The sequence below is a fragment of the Odontesthes bonariensis genome, chromosome 6 (genome assembly GCF_027942865.1).
Source record: "Odontesthes bonariensis isolate fOdoBon6 chromosome 6, fOdoBon6.hap1, whole genome shotgun sequence".
Taxonomy (NCBI): domain Eukaryota; kingdom Metazoa; phylum Chordata; class Actinopteri; order Atheriniformes; family Atherinopsidae; genus Odontesthes; species Odontesthes bonariensis.
Genome location: NC_134511.1, coordinates 2,723,904 through 2,746,304, shown reverse-complemented (window position 1 = coordinate 2,746,304; position 22,401 = coordinate 2,723,904). Strand labels below are relative to the sequence as shown.

General features: G+C 41.3%; 4 protein-coding genes across 4 annotated transcripts; all 4 read left to right on the top strand.

Annotated features, from left to right (window-relative positions):
• Positions 1 to 1,332: 1,332 nt before the first annotated feature.
• LOC142381831 (histone H2B) lies at positions 1,333 to 1,886 on the top strand. The gene has a single exon (XM_075467088.1). The coding sequence runs from the start codon at positions 1,360 to 1,362 to the stop codon at positions 1,732 to 1,734; it is 375 nt and encodes a 124-aa protein (XP_075323203.1). The 5' UTR covers positions 1,333 to 1,359; the 3' UTR covers positions 1,735 to 1,886.
• A 5,718-nt stretch (positions 1,887 to 7,604) lies between these two features.
• On the top strand, positions 7,605 to 8,068 carry LOC142381830 (histone H2B). Its single transcript, XM_075467087.1, has one exon. The coding sequence runs from the start codon at positions 7,632 to 7,634 to the stop codon at positions 8,004 to 8,006; it is 375 nt and encodes a 124-aa protein (XP_075323202.1). The 5' UTR covers positions 7,605 to 7,631; the 3' UTR covers positions 8,007 to 8,068.
• Positions 8,069 to 8,984: 916 nt separating this feature from the next.
• On the top strand, positions 8,985 to 19,347 carry LOC142381832 (uncharacterized). Its single transcript, XM_075467089.1, has 4 exons — positions 8,985 to 9,048; positions 9,286 to 9,498; positions 10,951 to 13,746; positions 17,620 to 19,347. Exons 3-4 carry the CDS (start codon positions 13,582 to 13,584, stop codon positions 17,758 to 17,760), a joined length of 306 nt encoding a protein of 101 aa, XP_075323204.1. The 5' UTR covers positions 8,985 to 9,048; positions 9,286 to 9,498; positions 10,951 to 13,581; the 3' UTR covers positions 17,761 to 19,347.
• A 2,545-nt stretch (positions 19,348 to 21,892) lies between these two features.
• Positions 21,893 to 22,401, top strand: LOC142381829 (histone H2B). Its single transcript, XM_075467086.1, has one exon. The coding sequence runs from the start codon at positions 21,922 to 21,924 to the stop codon at positions 22,294 to 22,296; it is 375 nt and encodes a 124-aa protein (XP_075323201.1). The 5' UTR covers positions 21,893 to 21,921; the 3' UTR covers positions 22,297 to 22,401.

Genomic DNA, 22,401 nt, shown 5'->3' with positions numbered 1-22,401 from the left:
CGAGGCTTCTACATAAAAACTACAGAAAGATGCTGATGTTAAAAGTGTGTTTGCACAACAAATGTTATGGCACTTTCATTCATATGGCAGCACATTTAAAATAAAACTAAATGCTAAAAGCTATACGCTACTTTTGGATTCATTTTTGGATTGTGCGTACAAATGCGATTAATCGTGATTAATAAGGGAAATCATGTGATTAATTAGATTAAACATCGTTAATCATTGCCCAGCCCTAGTAGAAAGATGCACTGAGAACTAGGTAATAAAATGAAAAATAGGTGTAAATGTATGCGCTGCAATAACGTTTAGTGCTGTTCTAGTATCAAAGATTTTACACCTTAAAAAATAAAAATAAAGAGCAGCAAAGCTAGAGCAAGTTCAACGATAAGAAACATGGATTCACACAAGTTTTGATGCCACATCCTTTTTATAATGACCCAGATGTGCATAAAAGAGACCAAAAGATAACGCATCAGGAAAATATCGTCCAGTAGACTGGATCCACAGAACCTGTTAGCCACATTAGCTGTACATCAATCCACAGACCAACTCAGGCAGCTTGGGGGACTGGAACCTTTCCTGGGTCACCAGTTCATTGCAGGGGCCACATTAGCTAATTTTTGCTAATGTTTCATTTACTGCCAGAGAGATAGGTGACTCTGTGGCGCAACGGTAGCGCGTCTGACTCCAGATCAGAAGGTTTCGTGTTCAAATCACGTCCAGGTCAAGCTGATTTGACCTATTTCTACGTATTAAAGGAATAAAACTCTTCCACAAACTGTAAGTTTGTTTAATTCCCACGTGGATCGATATCACAAAACAGAGATTTGTTCGTGAGGAGGACAAAAACAACTCAACGACATCCTGTAATCACGCTTCATCCATCCAAACTCCTCTTTCTCCACGTGGATGAAGGAGAATTTTCTTTAGATTCCTCTTTCAGGCTGATCTTCTTTGTCTCTCAGAGTGACTGAAGATGATCCAGTGGTGATAAACACATCTGGAGGTGTGACAATGTTTAAGAGGCTCATTTGGTAACAAATGTCTTATTTTTTATTTAAATTAGTTTTTAAATGCATAAACAAAAAAAAGCTCTAATTCAGTTGATTTTGTCCTTTATTACATCAGCCCATTATCTCCACCTCTTTCTCTTTCTCTGCTTCTTCTGAACTCAAACTGTCTCCGGACTGCAGCGGAACTAAGACAGTTACCATGGAAACGCGTTCCTCCCCTCAGCTCCGGCTCAGCCAATCACAGCCAGGGGACAGCGCAGTGTGATTTCCATACAGTCTGAATAAGAAGAGTCTCTCTGCCGTCAACAACTCATTCGTTGCTGTAAAGTACCGGAGAGTAAACATGCCCGAACCCGCCAAGTCTGCCCCCAAAAAGGGCTCCAAGAAAGCCGTGACCAAGACGGCCGGCAAGGGCGGCAAGAAGAGGAGAAAGTCCAGGAAGGAGAGCTACGCTATCTACGTGTACAAGGTGCTGAAGCAGGTCCATCCCGACACCGGCATCTCCTCCAAGGCCATGAGCATCATGAACTCCTTCGTCAACGACATCTTTGAGCGCATCGCCGCCGAGGCGTCCCGCCTGGCTCACTACAACAAGCGCTCCACCATCACCTCCAGGGAGATCCAGACCGCCGTGCGCCTCCTGCTGCCCGGTGAGCTGGCCAAGCACGCCGTGTCCGAGGGCACCAAGGCCGTCACCAAGTACACCAGCTCCAAGTAAACAGCTCTAAGGCTACAACAACAACCCAACGGCTCTTCTAAGAGCCACCCACCCAGCCCTGGGAGCTCATTATCCTGCTGTTGTGAACCTTTTGATGCGGTATCTGTAACAAATTTACTACTGTATTAACATATTGAAGAGTGATGGGAAGAGATTCGGCTCTTTTGACTCCCAAACGGCTCCTTATTTAGGATCTGTTGTAGCCTATATTTTACCTCAACTTTTGCAAAAAAAACAACAACATGGTTTGTGTTAAACCTTTTGGTTTTCAGTCTTTTTATGAGAGACCTTATAATTGCCTAATTCTTTGCATTTATTCTGTGACAAAACCACTTTTACATTTGTTTATTTCAATTAAACTTTTTTTTATTGCACACATTAACTTCAAACATCCACAGAACAGAATAGTGATGGGTCATGTGCACAAGCATCAGCTCTGAGAGCCGACTCAAAGTTTTTTTTTTTTTTTTTTTTTTTTTTTCCATTTTCTGCTTAGGTTTCACTTCCAGTGCTCAGTCCCAGTGTCTGTAACTAGGGGTGACCCTCCCTTTTTCAGAAGGATCGAGTAAAACCGTTTTTTACTGAAAGTTGGCCTTTCAGTGTCATGGAGACAACGTTTTATTTGTCCCAGAACTGAAAGTCCAAACACGAGTTTGGCTCGTGATATAATGTGCACGTTGTTTGTTATTCACTGAATCTGGGTTTTATCCGGTGGTTTGTGTTTATAGACGATCCCGCTTATCACTCAACTGTTGAAAGGACAAGATGGGACACGTATGTAGCCGTGTGAGTGAGGAGTAAAGATGCAGTTTATGAAAAGACAACCAAAGAATGAGTTATTTGGTTATATTTAAACCAATATGATGTCATTGTATGAAAGAATGAAAAATGGGTACCCATGTATCAGACCGTAACTGATACTAATCTTAAAGAATTAAATCTATTACACTGTTATAACCTCAGTGCCATTAATCAGTCATTATTATTATCATTATTATTTTCAATGTGTTAGACTTACCTGAGATTGTCCGGCTCAGATGAAAGAGTAAAGATGGACCTGAGCTTGTGAAAGAATCGTGTTAGTCTGCAATCTGTGCACTGGGATGTTCTTACTTTCAGTTTTAGCTTTATGTACGTGATATTTCTAAAAAGAGGGGAGGGAACACTCATTAAAGGCTGTGTGGAGGCGGGAGGGGCAGCCCAAGGGCCTCAACCAGAGTGATGTTGAAAGAGAGTGGCGACACTCCCACAGACTCCCATAGAAAGAAAGGAATGCGGAAGTCACGTGAGTCACGGAGACGCCAGAGTTCCAAACAAGAAACGCAGCTCTGTTAACCTCAATTGCTCGTCAAGAGCAATTACTGGTAAGTTAATAAAATAACAGCATTTTAAACGTTTTTTTTACAATTTTAAGCATTATCTATCACAAGTATACTCTTAGATATAGTTATTTTTACATTTGGTTAGCATGAAATGTCGATGTTGATGTTAGAAATGTAATGATTTAGAGACCTAGCTTAAAGCTCGGTAACGGAGGCTAACGTGAGGTAATTAACGTGATCATTTCACAAAAGTCCGGTAACTCTTTATTGTCAGGTGACATTGTGTAAAGTTGTTTTGATTGTTAGGTTTTAAAACATTACCAAAATACTATATAGGCCTATAGTAATAATACATTTAATACATTTTTGGTATTTCAGACGTATTTTCTCCGGTAAATGGATTAAATTACAACATTTTTGGCATAGTGAGGCATTAGCTGACTGGTCTTTAATTAAGTAAGTGTTTTTTCAGCATGACTTTGCAGCTGTGATAATGAATTTATTAATTTCTCTGTTGTTGTTGTCAGGGAGGCCAGCAGATGTGGTGCTCGCTGCTGTCATGGATCAACCCTCATTAGGGCTTCAGCCGATTTCTACAATGTCCAAACCCTTGAATTTGATAAAATACAGTTCATTGTTGCAGATTAATCTACCCAACAGTATAAATAGCAGTAAAATAACTTCTTTATTAAGGCTTGTTTTACATTTTCCATGATGACATTTTATAATAAAATGTTTGGTTTAAATCTGTTTTTATTTTTTTTTTCACAACTGACACACTTATTTTGTCATTAATATGGTTTTAACCAGAAAAAAAGTTATTAAATTAATATTTTAATCCATCCATCCATCCATTATACCCTCTGAATCCGTCGGTCGGGTCGCGGGGGTGGGGGGGGGCTCATTGTCCATCTGACACCAGAGAGGACAGACAGACTGAATGACATCTACAGATGGAGTGTTTGGGACAACAGGAGTAGATCCTGGGAACAGACAGTAACATCAGGCTCTGTTGGAGGATGTAGATCTGAAGGTAAGCTGGACCGCTGGCATGATTCAGTATAAAGGAGGACGAGGTAGCTGCCCCCTGCTAGCATGCAGGGGTACCCTCTAACATTTAAAACAGTGATAAATGTGTCTCTGCCCCTCCAAAAAAGAAAAACGTTGATAAAATACATCGTCGGTGAAGTGATCAATGCACATTATTGGTCAATATTTACCGAAAATTGCGTCGTAAATGTTAAAGTTATCGTTTTTGTGCTCCGTCCCGCTAAGACCCGTTCAAACTGACTGACAGCGCTGTGACGTTTGGAACTCCGGAGATTCACATGAACCACGTGACAGCCCTAGCGGCGACTTCAAAGCGTGTCGCTTTGAAGGGTAGACAAACTCAGGATAATATAAGGAGGACCCTCCACACTATTGAACATTTAAAAAATTAGAAAATTGGAGCTATTTTACTAAGTATGGATGCGGAAAAAGCATTTGATTCGGTGGGGTGGGAATTTCTCTATAAAGTTATGGACAAATTTGGTTTCCATGAGAAGTTCATTAAAAGCATCAGGGCACTATATACGTCCCCTATAGCTAGAATTAAGGTAAACGGAGGCCTGTCAGGAACTTTTCACCTGCAACGTGGCTGTCGTCAGGGCTGCCCAGCCAGCCCAGTGCTCTTTAATCTTTTTATTGAACCTCTTGCACAAGCCGTAAGACAGAATCCTGACCTGGAGGGCATCACAATAAAAGGAAGGGAATACAAAATTTGTCTTTACGCGGACGACGTTCTGGTCAGCCTAAAGAATCCAGAGTCAGGAATACCAAAATTAATGGACTTCCTGAGGAGGTATGGAAACTTGTCCGGCTACTCCCTAAATGTCGATAAAACACAGGCCCTAATATTTTAATTTCATGCCATCATTAGATCTTAAAAATAAGTACAAATTCAACTGGGACTCTTCCTCTATTAAATACTTGGGTGTGAAATTAGCAAAGGATATATCACAGTTATTCTTGGAAAATTATACAAGTATTAATTTCCAGATAAAGGAGGAACTAGACAGATGGGCTTCCTTGCCCCTGGAGCTTGGCAATAGGATTTTGACAATAAAGACAAATATTTTACCTAGATTACTTTACTTGTTCCAGTCTTTACCCATTTGTGTTCCTAATTTAGAATTTTAGCCGAATGAATAAATAGGCAGCAGGTCTGTGGGCTGTCTGTGGCAGTAGCACCACGAGGACGTCAGTAACACCCACTTTACGACAAAAAAAATCAAAATTACAGTAACCCGGATTTTTTTAAGTAAGCGACGCACCTCCACGTTATCAGTGCTAATGTACAGTAATTAATAAATTATAAACAGCATAGTTTGTGCCTGTATAAGCTTGCCCATAGGAAACCGTTTCATGGCCAAATATCTCAAGAGAGCAGCCAGACGCCTCGCGAATATCTTCGGAACAGCTCCAAATGACCAACAACAAGCAGGGGTGAGTAGAACATCATGTTATAATGTGAAATCAAGGGCCCAATGTAAAAAAAACGGTCTTATCCTTTAAAGATTACTATTTAACGGCACAAATAAGACTGTTGTTGCTCTGGTGCAATAAAGACTACTTTGCAAAATGGAAAGAGTTAGAATTATCACTGTCAGACAGGCCTATACAGAGTCTATTAGGAAACCCAATGTTGGCTAAACAATATGATTTCCAGAGCCGGTGGACTAGATTCTCTATGGAGATCTGGTCTGGCCTGGCGAAACAACTCAATATTCAGAACGAAATTAGAATTTTAATGTGGCCAACCCACAATCCAGATTTCAAACCAGGTTTGGGTGATGGAGGTTTCATTCAATGGGCGAGGAAAGGACTCTCCACATTATGCCTACTAATTAAAAACCAGGATTTTATAGACTTCAAAACCATCTCAGATAGATACGGCCTTGCTCGGCAGGATTTTTATAGGTACCTCCAACTTCGGCATTACTTTGATAAGAACATTAAAGGACTTATACAGGAAAACTTATCAAGTATTACAGAAATGTTTATCAAAGCATATAATACAAAACTGTCCAGAAAGATCATTGGAGAACTATACAGATATATAACTGAATTGAGAGGCCACTCAACAAACTATATTAAGGCGAAATGGGAAAAAGAACTGGGAACTGTAATCACTTCTGAAGAATGGACAAATATTATTGACACACAAATTACCACTACGACCTCACACCTGTGGAGAGATTTTTCCTGGAAAAATTGTATCAGATTTTTTATAACACCTAAGCAAAAGTCTAAGCAGACAGGACTACAACCTACCTGCTGGAGAGGATGTGGACATGGTATGGCAGATCATACACATGTATTCTGGAGCTGTCCCACTCTTAAATCCTTCTGGGAAGGAGTTCAAAACATAATTAGAGAAGTCCTGCAGTATAATTTTGATTTTACCTGTTTATCATTTTACCTGGGTAACATAGATAAGGAACTACCAAAGAAAGACAGATACCTCCTGAAAATCTTTATGGCCGCAAGTAAAAAAGCCATAACAAGGAGATGGCTCAACACAGAACCTCCCACAGTTAAACAGTGGAAAGTCATAATCAAAGACATCCAAACTATGGAACTATTGACTTTTAGCCTCAGGGGAAAAGGTGATGCCAAAGATGGTTGCGTGTGTGCGGACTGCAGCTCAAAACATGTATTCAAATCAACAAAGTTTAGTTTCTAGTTTTAATATCAGAGGCCAAATGTTCTCGTGAGTATTTCCTGACTATCAAAGCTCTGGTTTGTACGTTTTTTAAGTTACATTTTCATGTCCAATGATCAACATTACCCATTATTCATAATATCCTCTAAAAGTTGGAGTGAAATAGTTTTACTCAGGCAGTGAACTCCAGCTCATTATGATGCACTTTACGTCCAGTTCGGCCTCCGTTATCAGACCTTTAACTGCTGATACCAGCTGAGATGTTTTGGACTTTAATAAGAAGCTTATTATACCAGTAATATGGTGATTTATTATTTATCATTATTATTATCTACAGGCTGATCTTCTTTGTCTCTCACAGTGTGACTGAAGATGATCCAGTGGTGATAAACACATCTGGAGGTGTGACAACGTGGGATCAAATCTTAGTTCAGACAACTTCAGCCATGTTGATTCAAAACAAGTTAACAGATAAACATGATGTCACCATTTATAAGCTGAAACACACACAGAAAATGAGTGTTGCTGTTTAAGAGGCTCATTTGGTAACAAATGTCTTGTTTTTTTATTTTAATTGATTTTCAAATGTTTAAACAAAAATATGTTCTAATTCAGTTGATTTTGTCCTTTATTACATCAGCCCATTATCTCCACCTCTTTCTCTGCATCTGCTTCTTCTGAACTCAAACTGTCTCCGGACTGCAGCGGAACTGAGACAGTTACCATGGAAACGTGTCCCTCCCCCTCAGCTCCGGTTCAGCCAATCACAGCCGGGGGACAGCGCAGTGTGATTTCCATACAGTCTGAATAAGACCAGTCTCTCTGCCGTCAGCAGCTCATTCGTTACTGTAAAGTACTGAAGAATAAACATGCCTGAACCCGCCAAGTCTGCCCCCAAAAAGGGCTCCAAGAAAGCCGTGACCAAGACCGCCGGCAAGGGCGGCAAGAAGAGGAGAAAGTCCAGGAAGGAGAGCTACGCCATCTACGTGTACAAGGTGCTGAAGCAGGTCCACCCCGACACCGGCATCTCCTCCAAGGCCATGAGCATCATGAACTCCTTCGTCAACGACATCTTTGAGCGCATCGCCGCCGAGGCGTCCCGCCTGGCTCACTACAACAAGCGCTCCACCATCACCTCCAGGGAGATCCAGACCGCCGTGCGCCTCCTGCTGCCCGGTGAGCTGGCCAAGCACGCCGTGTCCGAGGGCACCAAGGCCGTCACCAAGTACACCAGCTCCAAGTAAACAGCTCTAAGGCTACAACAACCCAACGGCTCTTCTAAGAGCCACCCACCCAGCCCTGAGAGCTCATTATCCTACTGATATGAACCTTATGATGGAGTATCTGTAACTATTATGTTAACATATTTAATAGTATGGGAAGTTTGGCTCTTTTGACTCCCAAACAGCTCTTTATTTAGGATCTTTTGTGGCCTATATTTTACCTTAACTTTGCAAAAAAAATGAAATCATGGTTTGTGTTTTAAACGCTTTCAGTGTTTTTATGAGAGACCTTATAATTGCCTAATTCTTTGCATTTATTCTGTGACAAAACCACTTTTACATTTTGTTTATTTCAATTAATTTTTTTTTTTTTTTTAATTGAACAAATTAACAAAAAAATTTCAAACAAATCCACAGAACAGAACCAAACTCCTTAATTCTCACGTGAATACCGCATGCCGGTCTCATGCTGGCCAATCATAACAAAGCTCTGTCGTAACCAGAGCTGGGACTGAGCACTGAAAGTGAAACCTAAGCAGCCAATGGAAAAACTTGGAGTCGGCTCTCACTTGATGCGAGCCGGCTCTTCTGATTCACTACAAAGAGCCGGCTCTCAGAGCCGATGCTTCTGCGCATGACCCATCACTAGACCCAATAGAAACTAGTACGAGAACGCGCCGCACGCTTATCAGTCGTTCCTAAATCGTAAATTCGCCCCTTTCAAGATGACAGATCACGATCATACATACGCAGAGCTTCTTTGGTACGTTAGCATGTTATGTGAATTAATGCCAGCACCCAAGTTGGTATAATAATACTAGACAGTCTAGCTAATCTTCTAACGTTATCTCACGCTTTACTGACGCCGCCTTCATATTTTTTTTTACAGCTTAGCAAGTAAGTTATTATCATGTTAGTTTGGTGTTGTTCATAGATAATTAATTACTGTAGCTAAGTTAGGCATGCTGTTTTGTGATGGTTTTGTAAATGTCTTTACTTTTTCAGACTTAGTGTTTGTGTGTGCTTGGGACCTGAAGAAAACTTGGCGTATCCACAGCTGAAGGTGTCTTGACAGTATATGTCACTCAGTAACTGTTACTATGAGGAATATTACAGCATAGACATAGTTGTATTAACTTGCAGTATTCAGATTATTTTGAAAGAGCACAGTATAGTAGTTGAGTAGCATTACAGTATCACTGTCTTGAATGGCCTATCTATTCGATATCTGTGAAGGCCAGCAAAAGTATTACCTTTGTGTGTGGATTTTAATTATTAGTTGTTTGTTTCCTACTTCTAGGGCTGGCTACCAAACTAATTTAGGTGCCATGTCTGCCATTACAATGAGGTGCCGTCAGCTGGAGACTACACCAGCTTTGATGCCAAAGTCCGCGTGGATCTCGCCTCCGTGGATCAAGCAAAGCAGTGGATGCAGTTTTTGAAGGGGTCATCGGGAGTGACATGGAGGGTGGATGTCACCCGACCGAGACGGGGGCACCGTGTGCTATTCAAGGTAAAAGTTTTGCTGTCAACATTTCCTAAAGCAATTTATCAGTGTCTTTTTCCTTGCTGTAAATTCACTATATTTTGGTCAGGCAAGTTACAAATGCCAGCATAAGGTCAATGTCAAGGCCGCAAGCAGCAGCAGCAGGGATTCAAAAGACACCTGCTGTCCAGCAAAACTATTTGTAACTCTGAAGAACTCTGGTGGTGAAACAAAGTGAGTTTATTGATCCACTGTCATTGTTTTAGACATAATAGTTATATTGAGATATTGAAATATGTTATAGGACTAAGGACCCACATAGGTTCCCATTCGAAGTACGGATAGAAAACAGGCATAATCACCACCTGTTTGTTGCCGATGCTATCCGCTACCGGGATGTTGGGGAAAAGGCCAAAGAGGTTCTCATTGGTCTGTTTGAGATCGGTCACACCCCCACATCTGCTCTGGTGGTGCTAAAACATGACCTCCAAGTGGAGTATGGTCAGCAGTTTGTATATGCCTCTGCCAACAGGGAGATTTGCCCTGACCTGTGCTATGTGCAAAGGTGGGCATCGCACTGGAAAACATGGTCTCCCACTATTTTCTATAGAAATACAATTCAGTGGTAACATTCAGTGAATGTATTTACAATTTTCCACAGTATGAAAGTAACACCCATAACAACTAATTTTTGTATTTCCTAGACTGTTCCATAAGGTGTGTAGGGAGGAATATGGAACGCAGAGTGGTCCAAGCATGTTGACAGCACTGCAGAATCAGGTGGAGGGTTATAATAACAAGTACCAGGACAGGTGTGCCATAATGGACACATCCTCCAAGGGAGCGCTTCTTGTTGCTTTGTCTTCTCCCTTAAAGCTGCCGTCGGCAGTTTTTCAAAATTCCGAGTCGAAAGTCGGAAAATTCGAGCTGATACAACTTTCAGGTCCCTCCCCCTCTGTGGATGAGGTTGTGCACGTGAGTTCACACCAGTGTGCACGCACAAAAGCTGGGGCAGACTCACGCTCAGACGTGGTTGGTGACTGTTCTGCTCAGATAATAGATAAATAATAAACCTAACGTGATTGGTTAAAAACAGCCGGGAGCGCTCGATTTTTGCAAGCATGATTACAGGCTTCAGAGGGAGCTACAGAATTCGGGATTTTTCCTAAACAGCCTATTTAATATTCTACTTCCAGAATCCCATGACAGTTCAAGCTAATATGACTAAAAAAAAGTTGCCGACGGCACCTTTAAGATTAGGCTTTAAACGGTCTTTTTTGATAAAGCTATAAGCTGAGGGATGGCTCTGGTGATCCTGAAACATCCCATAGTTATACAATTATGGGCCCAGACTGCTGGGGGACCTCCTATGACACACCTTTTCTCACTTTGCTCTCTTTCCCCCCCTTTTATTTCCTTATATGACATTATGTACATATGTCATTATTCTTGTCATTAACTTGTGTTTCTCTTTCTCAGCAGGTATCCCTGGCCTGGTGTTATGGTGTTTGTTGTCCCCTCTATTCTATCCTCTCAAACCCCAGCTGGTCAAGGCGGATGGCCACACTTCCAAAGTCTGTTTCTGATGGAGGTTTCTTCTTCTTCAAAGGGAAGTTTTTTCTTTCCACAGTCGCCTCATGCATGCTCTGAATAGGAGATTGGACCAAAGACAAGTTTCGGTGCAATCCGTTGGTTTCATTAGCTAGGAAATAGTTTTTGAATTAAACGAATTGGATTGGATTATGACTACAATGAAATGTACTCTAAATGGTTTGAATTGGAGAGTGTCAATGAAGTGCCTCGAGATGACTATTGTGAGATGATTATTGCGATTTGGCGCTATACAAATAAACTGGAAAACTAATATGGCTGGTTTTTACCATTAAAGGGTAGTTCAAACCCGTGTAGTGGAGCAAAAACTAGAATATAATAAGTTCAGAACTTGTTTTAATATGGAGGTACGGCGCTGAGCACAGCCTCTACAGTCAGCAGTGACAATAATAGAAGTCGGTTCATCATTAGTTGGTTCGCTCATGTAACTACTTTGTGTAAAAGCCAACTTTCCGGGAATACCGTGAGCGCCTCATAAGCAGAAGTAAGAAGAGGTTGTGGGGCAACTGCAGGCAGAAGCGAAAGCGACAGGAACAAACTCACACGTTGAAGATAACATACAAAGGGAAAGAAGAAACGTTGTGGCTTTATTTGATGTCACACCAAACCCACAGAACGTGCACTCTTTATTTCCTGTTTCTGTAAAGCTGTCTTCAGTTGACCTTTCAATGCAGGCAGTTCAGTGACAGTAACGACCCAAGTTCAGCGACAGACATGGTGAGTAAATATCCGTCTCCTGGGGTAAACTACTTTTACTACACAGACTTAACAGCTTGACTTGATACCGATAAGAATGAAGGAAGAACGCTTTCTGAAATTGTACTGTGACCCTTTCTAATCTGTGAGCAAAGTCCTATTAAATTGTAGGCATACGAGTCGCTTTGATTTAGAATAAGTTAAAGCTCCCTAAATAAATAGGGTCGCTGCTGCGAAGTGAGCTTAAGCTCAACAAGTGAGTGAATACCAGAGGCGAACCTTAAAATATGATTATATTGTATTTGTTATCTATTAAAGATTAAATGATTTAATTTAGTCATTAACTTCCAATGTTTAACCCCCTTTATTACATCTTAATTACAGCACAGTGATTTTATTGTGTATTCGCACAACACATGCTTTCTGTGGCCATGCTAGAGAGCCTACTGTAACATCATATAACTGTGGCCTCCCAGGGCAAGGCCAGGTATATAGATGTAGGAAGGAGGGAGGAAAGAAAGGAGGCAAGGAGGGAAACTGAAATAGGCAGCAGTTCCTGTGTTGGTGTGCGGCAGGTTGAATTTTAAACGCAGACTATTGTTTGGCTGCTATTTGGTGTGCCCAGAATGAGATAAGCAGGCTTTCAGGTGTTCATAAATCAACTTACACCAGATAAAGTGGCCACATCCACAAGCCAGCTGAGACATTGTAATAAGTTAGTTACGAAACCATTATGAAGTTTCCTGTTCCTGTCACCTTCTGCTGTCAGGATAGAAATTACTCTGCGGTCAAACCGCTCAAGAAACATTCTGCTCCAAAGTTTTTCTTGTTTTTCTTGATTACAGTCATGCTCGATGCATTCCTTTTCATCAGGGCAGACCTGTCCTTCATCACTTTTTTTTTTAGTTTCTCATAAGTTGTTGCTGCTTTCCTTCTTTTTAAGGTTCACTCAGTGTTGCGAAAGTTACTTCTTATTGTTTAAAGAATGGTCATTTTAGTTTTAAACACAGCAAATCTGCTTGAAGTACAGGTCATAGCGGGATTTGATGTGATCTGCTAAACTCAGCAAGCTACAGCAAATCTCTGTTGGGTAAAAATGAAAAAAATAAGCAAGTCAGTTTTCTTAATCATGTACAATGATAATTTTCTGTTAACTGTAAAGCAAAAGAGCAAGAGAACTTTGACTTCCCACTTCTGAGGCACAGCAAATGCAGCCGTAAAGTTGAGGGTGAAGATAAAGATGAGGACGGTGGATTTATCTGCAGACCCCTGCAAATCTGAACAGCTGAATTACATATTTTCACATCGAGACGGCCCTCAAATAAAGTGACCAGACTGGGCTTTGTCATCATTTTCAATTCGGTAGCCACTTTTTTTTTTTTACATCCCCCTATTAGCAATTGCATCTTATTGTTAATAACTCTTATAAAAGTATAAATATCCATGTGAATGCTACAGGTACATTAAGTTTAAGTCAAGAGGCACTAAATGTGACAAAAATGATGAAATAAAAACAGCTCGGAATGTCTAATATTACGTCCTGTTATGAACTAAAGCTTCACTTTAAAGTGGACATCCATAAGTTCCTTACATTTTTACCTGTACCTACATGGTACAGGTACATTCATAGTAGCTGTGACTGGCCATGATAACTGCCCACGACACACGATAACTTCTGTTTATCCCAAAACATGAAAAGCATCACAACAGTGGCAACTCATTAGACCCCTGTACAGCTTTTTGCTGTAAAGGGGTCTGGCTTGCTAGGCTACCAAATGACAGGACAAGTTAACATAAAAATCAATGTGTGCTGATTACTTGCAGGTGAACGGTAATAGCAAGCTGGAAAGGTTGCAGGGTGACGTGGAGGAGGTGAAGGTTATCATGCTGGAAAACCGGAATAAAGCTGAGGACAGAGGTGAAAAACTGAGCGATCTGAATGATCGGGCTGAAGTGCTGCGGGAAAAGGTAAGCAAGTAATCTGAGAACCCGTCCCAGTGGAAAATATAATTATCACAACGTGTTCTTTGAGCAGTCCGCTGAGAGGCAAATATGATGCGAATCACAGGAGCAAATGCTTCATAGGCATCCTGGGATTAGAATTAAGAGATGTCATATTGATTTATATAAATACTCTTTAGGTAGAGCTGGAGAGGAAAACAAATGTTTTTACATCCTGATTGTGTTTTATGGTGCTATATTTAGAAAGGTATTTCCTATTGTTTCCTAAGCTGAATGAAGCGAGAGCTGCTCTCCCTGGGTACGACCCAGTGAGTCCAGGACAAATGTCGGTCCGGGGGTCGGCGTACAGGTCACACATCTTTCCCACGTTGCCCTGCTGGCCTGTGTTACATGACACTGTCAGTTTTAGCTCCCAGGAAGCTGAAAAGAAAAAGCAAAAAAGGGGTAGGGATTGAAATTCAAGCATCAGAAACTCATTTTCCCAGTTGCACATAACGTGGATAAGGAGCAGGCAAACCAGGGGAGCAGATCTCGAGTTGAAGTTCGGTGCTTTAGGTGTTCTTCGGAACGAGGCCTTAAACCACCTGACGTGGCAAACGGTTTGTTCAATAGAAATGTTCGTGAAGCCGTTGTTTGGTGTTGTTATTGGAAGTGTTTATAAAAAGGGAGGCACCTTCAAAACATACCGGGCAGGTAATTGGATTAACCGTGGGTCTATCTCAGGTAAAAATTCAACTGATCCTGCCTGAACTGGTCATGTCCTAAGCTGAAACCATTCTGGACAGAAATTTTCAATTCCCTATCTGAAGCATATGGGTTTCTGGTTGCTCCCAATCCAATGTCTACAATTTTTGGTATCCTCCCTGCTTCTAACCTAACCTGGTTCTCACGCAGATGGATGTTTCTCATCCATCTGGAATTTTGTCGGTTGCCTAGCTGTTCTCTGCTGTGAGTAGGCGGGGATTGTATTCAAAAACCTCTCGAACCTGATTGGAGAATTCAATGTGTGTGTCACGTACTACTTCGACCAATCATATCGAAAGCGGACGTGACGCGTTGGAGCGCGACCAGTCTTTCGGTCTGTGGTGGAAAATAAACAAAACACAACAGCAGCGAGCAAAGCAGGAGCTAGCAGCAGCTAATCGTCCAGCAATGGCTGTGTTTGACTGTGTTCGTTGTCGCGCCGGATGCTACGTCATACCTGTTAACACCCCGCCCCACGATTATGATTGGCCCGGTTATGGGGTAACCGAAGACTTCGGGCTCAACAAGGCGAGCCCAGACCCTAGTGCGAGCTCACGAAGTGTAACGAAGATGCACGAAGCACGAAGGGTCTGCGTGAGAGCCAGGCTACATCTAACCTGCCGAAAGGAATGAAACAAGCTATAGCATTCACCACTCTACTCGCTCGAAGGTTGATCCTACTTAATTGGAAAGTCTCTCATTCCCCTTCACATGTCCGCTCGCTTGCGAGAAGTGCTCTACAACCTTTAAGTAGAAAAGTTGAGGTTTTCTCTTATAATTTATTTTATGCTACATGGGACCCCTTTTCTTTAGGTATTTTGACTCCTTAACTCTTTCTGACACTGAGGACATTTAAATATCTGACAAACCTGTAAGCTTATATTTTTTATGTATCTGTACTTATTTATTTAAACTAATATTCTTAATAATTTATCCCTTCTTTTTTTTCTCTCTCTCTTTTGTTGCCCTGTGGGCGGGATTGGTGGTCAGGGTGGGTTGGGGGTTGACAGAATTGTTGCTGCTACTGATTGTATTTATACTTTTATTCTGTCCCAACAATGTCTGTCTTGTTATGTTTAAAATGTTCAGTAAACAAAGTTTGAAATAAAATAAAATAAATAAATATTCAACTGATCCCATCACCTGTCGGTAGAAGCGAGGGTACATCAGACTCTTGTTGAAGCCTTTCAAGAAGGCCTCCATTATAATCATATGTATAATAAGTACTCACACCCCTGGAACTTATTCAAAGGGCTCCGAAGCCCGGGATATGTTTTTATAACCTAACCCTGCTTTAAACTTCTCCACAGCTTTATCCCTGACCTGTCAGGTGCGATCCTCAGTCTTAATGATGCTGTTTGTTCACAAATGTTCTCTATCAAACCTCTGAGGCCTTCACAGAACAGCTGTATTCATATTGAGATTAAAGTGCCCACAGGTGGACTCTTTTTCCTAATTAGGTGACATCTAAAGGCAGATGTTTTTCTTTCCATTTGTGGTTGTAACGTGAGAAAATGTGGAAAAGTTCAAGGGGTACGAATGCTTTTTCAAGGCGCTTTAGCTGCTGCTACAAACAGTGCCGGTCCATCCCAGGTAAATGTCATCACTGGCACCCTTGTACTAATCTACATGGATTTTATAATATCGACTGCTATAAATAAACTACAACCAATAATTAAGATGATCTAAGAACATTACAGTACAAAGAGTAGACATCCAGTGGCCAAGTCGTAGCCATCTAGCAACATATCTCTTCTGTATCAGTTGTCAGAATTGCCTGTCGAAGAGAAAACAAGCAACTTTGACGTCACACCGACCTTATTTCTTCATTTGCACTTTCTATCGGGGGAAAGCCACTCTAGGGTTTCTTATTTTTTCTTTGTTCTTTTGTCTGGCTTCAGTTTCCTTAAATTGGCTTCTTCTTTTCACTTTAGTTGACTCATACGTCGTTACACAGTGGGTATGATCCTCCACTTCCCAAATGAGTACCCTCAAATTTACCAGAAAATGGTACTTTCAACCAGTGGTTCCTCCACTTTTCTCTACTTTGTTGTCCTTTGAACATCATTTTTCTTTGTGCCTTTTACAGTAGTAATAAGGTCAGCTCTCTCATATTTCAGATTTTGATGGTTCATTCTAAGGTTCATTCATGCTGAATAAAACATAGTTTTTGATGATACAAAAATTTTTTACATAATATTATATCTTTCTTGCTATAACAAATAGTGTAAAGTTATATGCTATAACAAGTGCTGGAGTTTTTGTTTCAAGAAGTTCACATATATTCATGTGAAATAAGATAAAGGACCACCCTTGTTTGTATTACCTCTCTTCTGCTTCTGTGGGTTGTTTTCAACACTGGACACTTAACCTCTTTACCTTCTTCGTTTTAATATGAACTAAACTACTAGGATGTTGAGTTCTGGCAACAGCTGCTTATGTAAATTAGACCTGATACAGCAGCATCCCTCTATAGATGCCTCACCAGGCAGCTGCATCTATCGCTTTTAGGAAAGAACGATCATCTAAGACTTTTCTGTTTTCTTTCATTTCCAGCAGCAGTTAAGAAGACAAAAGCTCAGATAAATATTGTGTTTGCACCACAGAGCAGATCCGCACAGACCACATGGCCATAAAAATGCTGATAAGTGAGGCTTTATGTTAATGTTGGTGTCTTTTCGCAGAGATCTGCTGAACTTCAGAATGATATCTGCTGTCCTTTTTTGGTCTGTTCCACATCCATGTGATGTAAAGTGTGGCTTTTTGATATTAATCTCCATCCTTTGCATGTTTGCTTTTTGATCCCTCTGAAAACTGCTCAGCTGTGCGTACAGAGCAGCAGGGCAGCGTGGGAACATTGTGTCCCACTTGTTGACCCATTCAACTGATCATGTGATCCTTTGTTGATATGAAGATATTTATTCTGAAGAGTGAAATCAGCAGGGAAACATACTTTCAGACTTGCCTGAAACTCTGTGATTAACTATGTCATTTTCATGTGAGAGATGTCTTTTCATCCCTTTCAGCCAGTGTTTTTTGCCACTTCAGAGTGTCCTATCTCAGCCTATGACCTTAAAAAGCACGTAAATGTCAGAAGAACACAATCTAATCTTCTGACTGTGTGTTTTTCCCCAGGCTAAAGGCTTTGAAAAGACTACCCGCAAGTTGGTTCCAAACAACAGATGTGAGAACAAGAAAGTGGTCTTTATTGCCATTGGAGTGGTGGCAGGACTCGTCATCTTGGGACTTGTAATATTCTTTGCCCGTGTTGGATAGTATGAACACAGTAGCTCCATGGCTGTCCAGGAAAGCTACCAAGGTCCTGGATCAGACCGTCAGGGCCTGCAAGGCCTTCTCTGCTGTTCTAAACAATATCTTAAAGAAAATAAAATGAACATCTGTTTGTGATTTTCTTAATTATTATTTTATTTAATTTCATATCTTACTTTTTTATTGTCTGTCCGTTTCCTTTCCCCTGGCTGCGCTGCTGCCAGATGTGTATTTTCATATTGACGCATTTAACCAATCATATTTCAGCTATCATTGGTTGCCTGGCAAACAAATCTGCCGGGAGGCCAGAACAATCGGGTTTGCTGGCCCTAACTACATCTAGAATGTAGAAGACAGCGTAGCGAACCCCGAACCAATGTTATTAGACTGTCTCTGACAGCGCCCAACGCGTGTATCCCTTTTCCAACCCAGTTTGGACAAAACCATGCCCCCTCGCTAGTAAGGAAGCCGCGTATGCCGACGCGAAGCAGCAGCTACCCATACGCTATCATTGCTCGCCCGCCATCGTAACTTTACTGTGTAAAAGGAGTCATTTAGTAATGTTTATTTATCGTCATGAGCGCATATGTCATTCTGATCACAAATGCGAAAAGACGTAGCTCGCCTATGTGCTAGGCTATCGGCTATCGCATATCTTTAGTGTGTAAAGCAGTCAGTTTAGTAATGTTAATAAATTGTCATGACAGACAGCGTAGTTTGGTGTACTACGCCACTCTCTGTTAAAGATTATCTCCCATCATATTTTTTTTATATTCTTGAATTCGTTTTGGGAGGCAATTAAAAGAATTAATGCCAGCACCCAAGTTGGTATAATAATACTAGATACAGTCCAGCTAATCATCTAACATTATCTCACGTTATCATGTTAGTTTGGTGTTGTTCATAGATAATTAATTACTGTAGCTAAGTTAGGCATGCTGTTTTGTGATGGTTTGAGCTTCTTTGGTACGTTATCTATGAACAACACCAAACTAACATGATAATAACTTACTTGCTAAGCTGTAAAAAATATGAATGAAGGCGGCGTCAGTAAAGCGTGAGATAACGTTAGAAGATTAGCTAGACTGTATCTAGTATTATTATACCAACTTTGGTGCTGGCATTAATTCACATAACATGCTAACGTACCAAAGAAGCTCTGCGTATGTATGATTGTGATCTGTCATCTTGAAAGGGGCAAATTTACGATTTAGGAACGACTGATAAGCGTGCGGCGCGTTCTCGTACTAGTTTCTATTGGGTCTAGTGATGGGTCATGCGCACAAGCATCGGCTCTGAGAGCCGGCTATTTGTAGTGAATCAGAAGAGCCGGCTCGCATCAAGTGAAAGCCGACTCCAAGTTTTTTTCCATTCGCGGCTTTCAGTTTCAGTGCTCAGTCCCAGCTCTGGTTACAGAGCTTTGTTATGATTGGCCAGCATGGCGACCAGCATGCGGTATTCACGTGAGAATTAAGGAGTTTGGTTCTGGTTTTGGTTCTGTTCTGTGGATTTGTTTGAAATTTTTTGGTTCATTTGTCCAATAAAAAAGTTTAATTTAGGACATTATTAATGTTAGCTTGAGTTTGGTTCTGTTCTGTGGATTTGTTTGAAGTTTATTGTTAATTTGTGCAATAAAAAAGTTGAATTGAAATAAACAAATGTAAAAGGGGTTTTGTCACAGAATAAATGCAAAGAATTAGGCAATTATAAGGTCTCTCATAAAAACACTGAAAGCAAAAGGGTTTTCAACACATAAACCATGATTTTTTTTTTTTTGCAAAGTTAAGGTAAAATATAGGCTACAAAAGATCCTAAATAAAGAGCCGTTTGGGAGTCGAAAGAGCCGGCTCTTCTTTGGGAGCCGAGTCAAAAGAGCCGAACTTCCCATCACTGATGGGTCAGTCTCTCGCTTCCCGACTAGGCTTCCGTACTGCGGAAGTGGGCGTGGTTTTGTCTAAACTGGGTTGGAAAAGGAATACACGCTACAGGGACACATATTTCCATTGATCCTTATTGTTGTGACCTTTGAGTAAGAACTAAATTTTTCTTAAATTTTCATAATTTAGCATTGACACAGTAGCAGTTTAAGTCAGAGCAAGTGTCAGAAGGCTAAATGGACAGAGATGATTTATAACTTCCCACACGTTAGGTCATGGCACCCCACTGTGAATATAAATGTAAAAAACACATTTCTAACACGTTGCATGAACCGTACAATAATGACAAGTTTGAGTTCAAGTTGTGTTGAATTGTTTAATTATTATTACATGTTTCTCAAGCTGTGGAGAGAAAACTGAATTAAATATAGTTCACACCACAACCTTCTCCTTTATCTGAATTTATACTAACATCCCTCTCCAGTTTCATAATCTCTAGCGTGATCTTTTTTTATTTTTAGTTTCTTCCATATCTAGTTTGGTGCTCTCTTTATTGGACAAACACATTTCTTCAAAGGCTACTTACCACTCTGAAATATGTTCCTGTACTTTACCTTCACCTGCTGCCAGGTACGCTTTTGGCTGTTAAGATTGCTCCTGTTGAGATGTAACAGTGAAAAAATAATATGTGGGTCACACACTCACGATAATATAGTCACAAAGTATGATGATGCGTGTCGATTATTGGGTTATTAATAAAGTGAGCAGGGCCAGTATATTTGTGCTGTACATCTCATACAGAGACAATTCAGCATGCTTTATGTAAACACATTATAACACAAAGAGGAGAGCATAAATACATTAGGACAGTAAAATAAAGGTCTAACAATTGACAATGGTATGAAACTTACATAATTTCAGGGCTCTCAAGTCTCACGCAATGAGCGTGAAACACACACATTTCAACAAGTTCACACGCTCACACGCCACACATGCCATTTCTCACGCTGAGAAATGATCAACTTCGTCGCACAGAAATTCTAATGGCCTATACTATAAACGAGTCAATGGCAGGTTACTGTGCGCTCATACAGCTCAGAATAGCTCTGGTACAGCTGTCTTGATTTAGCAACCCATCTGCAAATCAAAAAATAGAATTTCTTGTTGCCGGGTGAGAGAGAGGGTTTTTTCCATGGTGGGGCTCAATAAAACCAAGACCAGGAACACGTTGGCTCTGAATGGAACTCTGTCATCCATCATGACTGTGAAAATGGCTGACATTGAGCAACAGTGCTTTAAATGGGAGCCCCCAATATCAGTCATCAAGCATCAAAATCTGCCACAAACACTTACAACAACACTTTGCATACCTAAAACAATTTATTTTAAAATATTGCAGAATTTAGTGTAAAAGTGAAGATTTGTGATTTTGGTATAAATAAAACAATTTCTTTGGTCTTTAAGTAGCTAGTTCATGGCGATGGGATACTGCAAGGGACCAGCCCCCCCCCCCCCCCCCCCGGCACACGACCTGGCCCCTGCCCCGCCCGAATCTCAGTCCCAGCAAACTTTTTAAACTTGAGAGCCCTGTAACTTACGCTTTGAGTTTGTCGGCAGTTGTTTATTACACATCCGGAGGTGTGACAACGTGGGATCAAATCTTAGTTCATCTTACTTCAGCCATGTTGTCAAAGAGAGTGTTGGTTCAAAACAAGTTAACAGATAAACATACTGTCAACATTTATAAGCTGAAACACAGAAAATGAGCGTTGCTGTTTAAGAGGCTCATCTGGTAACAAATGTCTTGTTTTTTTATTTAAATTTATTTTTTAATGCATAAACAAAAAAAAGTTGTAATTCAGTTCATTTTGTCCTTTATTACATCAGCCCATTATCTCCATTTCTGTTTGTGCTGGTCAGTTACAAACAGGAAGTGGTTTAAAGCAGCAGAATGACTGAGAGGACTGGGGGGTCCGGGGCGCCACTGCAGCCGACCACTTTAAACTTTGGGTGAAACCAGAGAGCCCCGATGTTGGGTTGCTGCTGAGATCACGGCCACATCTGAGGGATTTCTCCTCTTTCTCTTTCTCTGCTTCTTCTGAACTCAAACTGTCTCCGGACTGCAGCGGAACTAAGACAGTTACCATGGAAACGCGTCCCTCCCCCTCACCTCCAGCTCAGCCAATCACAGCCGGGGGACAGCGCAGTGTGATTTCCATACAGTCTGCATAAGAAGAGTCTCTCTGCCATTAGCAGCTCATTCGTTGCTGTAAAGTTCCGGAGAATAAACATGCCTGAACCCGCCAAGTCTGCCCCCAAAAAGGGCTCCAAGAAAGCCGTGACCAAGACCGCCGGCAAGGGCGGCAAGAAGAGGAGAAAGTCCAGGAAGGAGAGCTATGCCATCTACGTCTACAAGGTGCTGAAGCAGGTCCACCCTGACACCGGCATCTCCTCCAAGGCCATGAGCATCATGAACTCCTTCGTCAACGACATCTTTGAGCGCATCGCCGCCGAGGCGTCCCGCCTGGCTCACTACAACAAGCGCTCCACCATCACCTCCAGGGAGATCCAGACCGCCGTGCGCCTCCTGCTGCCCGGTGAGCTGGCCAAGCACGCCGTGTCCGAGGGCACCAAGGCCGTCACCAAGTACACCAGCTCCAAGTAAACAGCTCCAAGGCTACAACAACCCAACGGCTCTTCTAAGAGCCACCCACCCAGCCCTGAGAGCTCATTATCCTGCTATTATGATAAACTTTTTTTACTCTAATGA

What these genes read in the sequence shown, in the direction of transcription:
- LOC142381831 (XM_075467088.1), top strand. Translation starts at nt 1,360, where the DNA reads ATGCCCGAACCCGCCAAGTCTGCCCCCAAAAAGGGCTCCAAGAAAGCC.
- LOC142381830 (XM_075467087.1), top strand. Translation starts at nt 7,632, where the DNA reads ATGCCTGAACCCGCCAAGTCTGCCCCCAAAAAGGGCTCCAAGAAAGCC.
- LOC142381832 (XM_075467089.1), top strand. Translation starts at nt 13,582, where the DNA reads ATGTGTGCTGATTACTTGCAGGTGAACGGTAATAGCAAGCTGGAAAGG. An exon ending in CTGAAGTGCTGCGGGAAAAG is followed by an intron (nt 13,747 to 17,619) that starts GTAAGCAAGTAA and finishes GTTTTTCCCCAG; the next exon opens with GCTAAAGGCTTTGAAAAGAC.
- LOC142381829 (XM_075467086.1), top strand. Translation starts at nt 21,922, where the DNA reads ATGCCTGAACCCGCCAAGTCTGCCCCCAAAAAGGGCTCCAAGAAAGCC.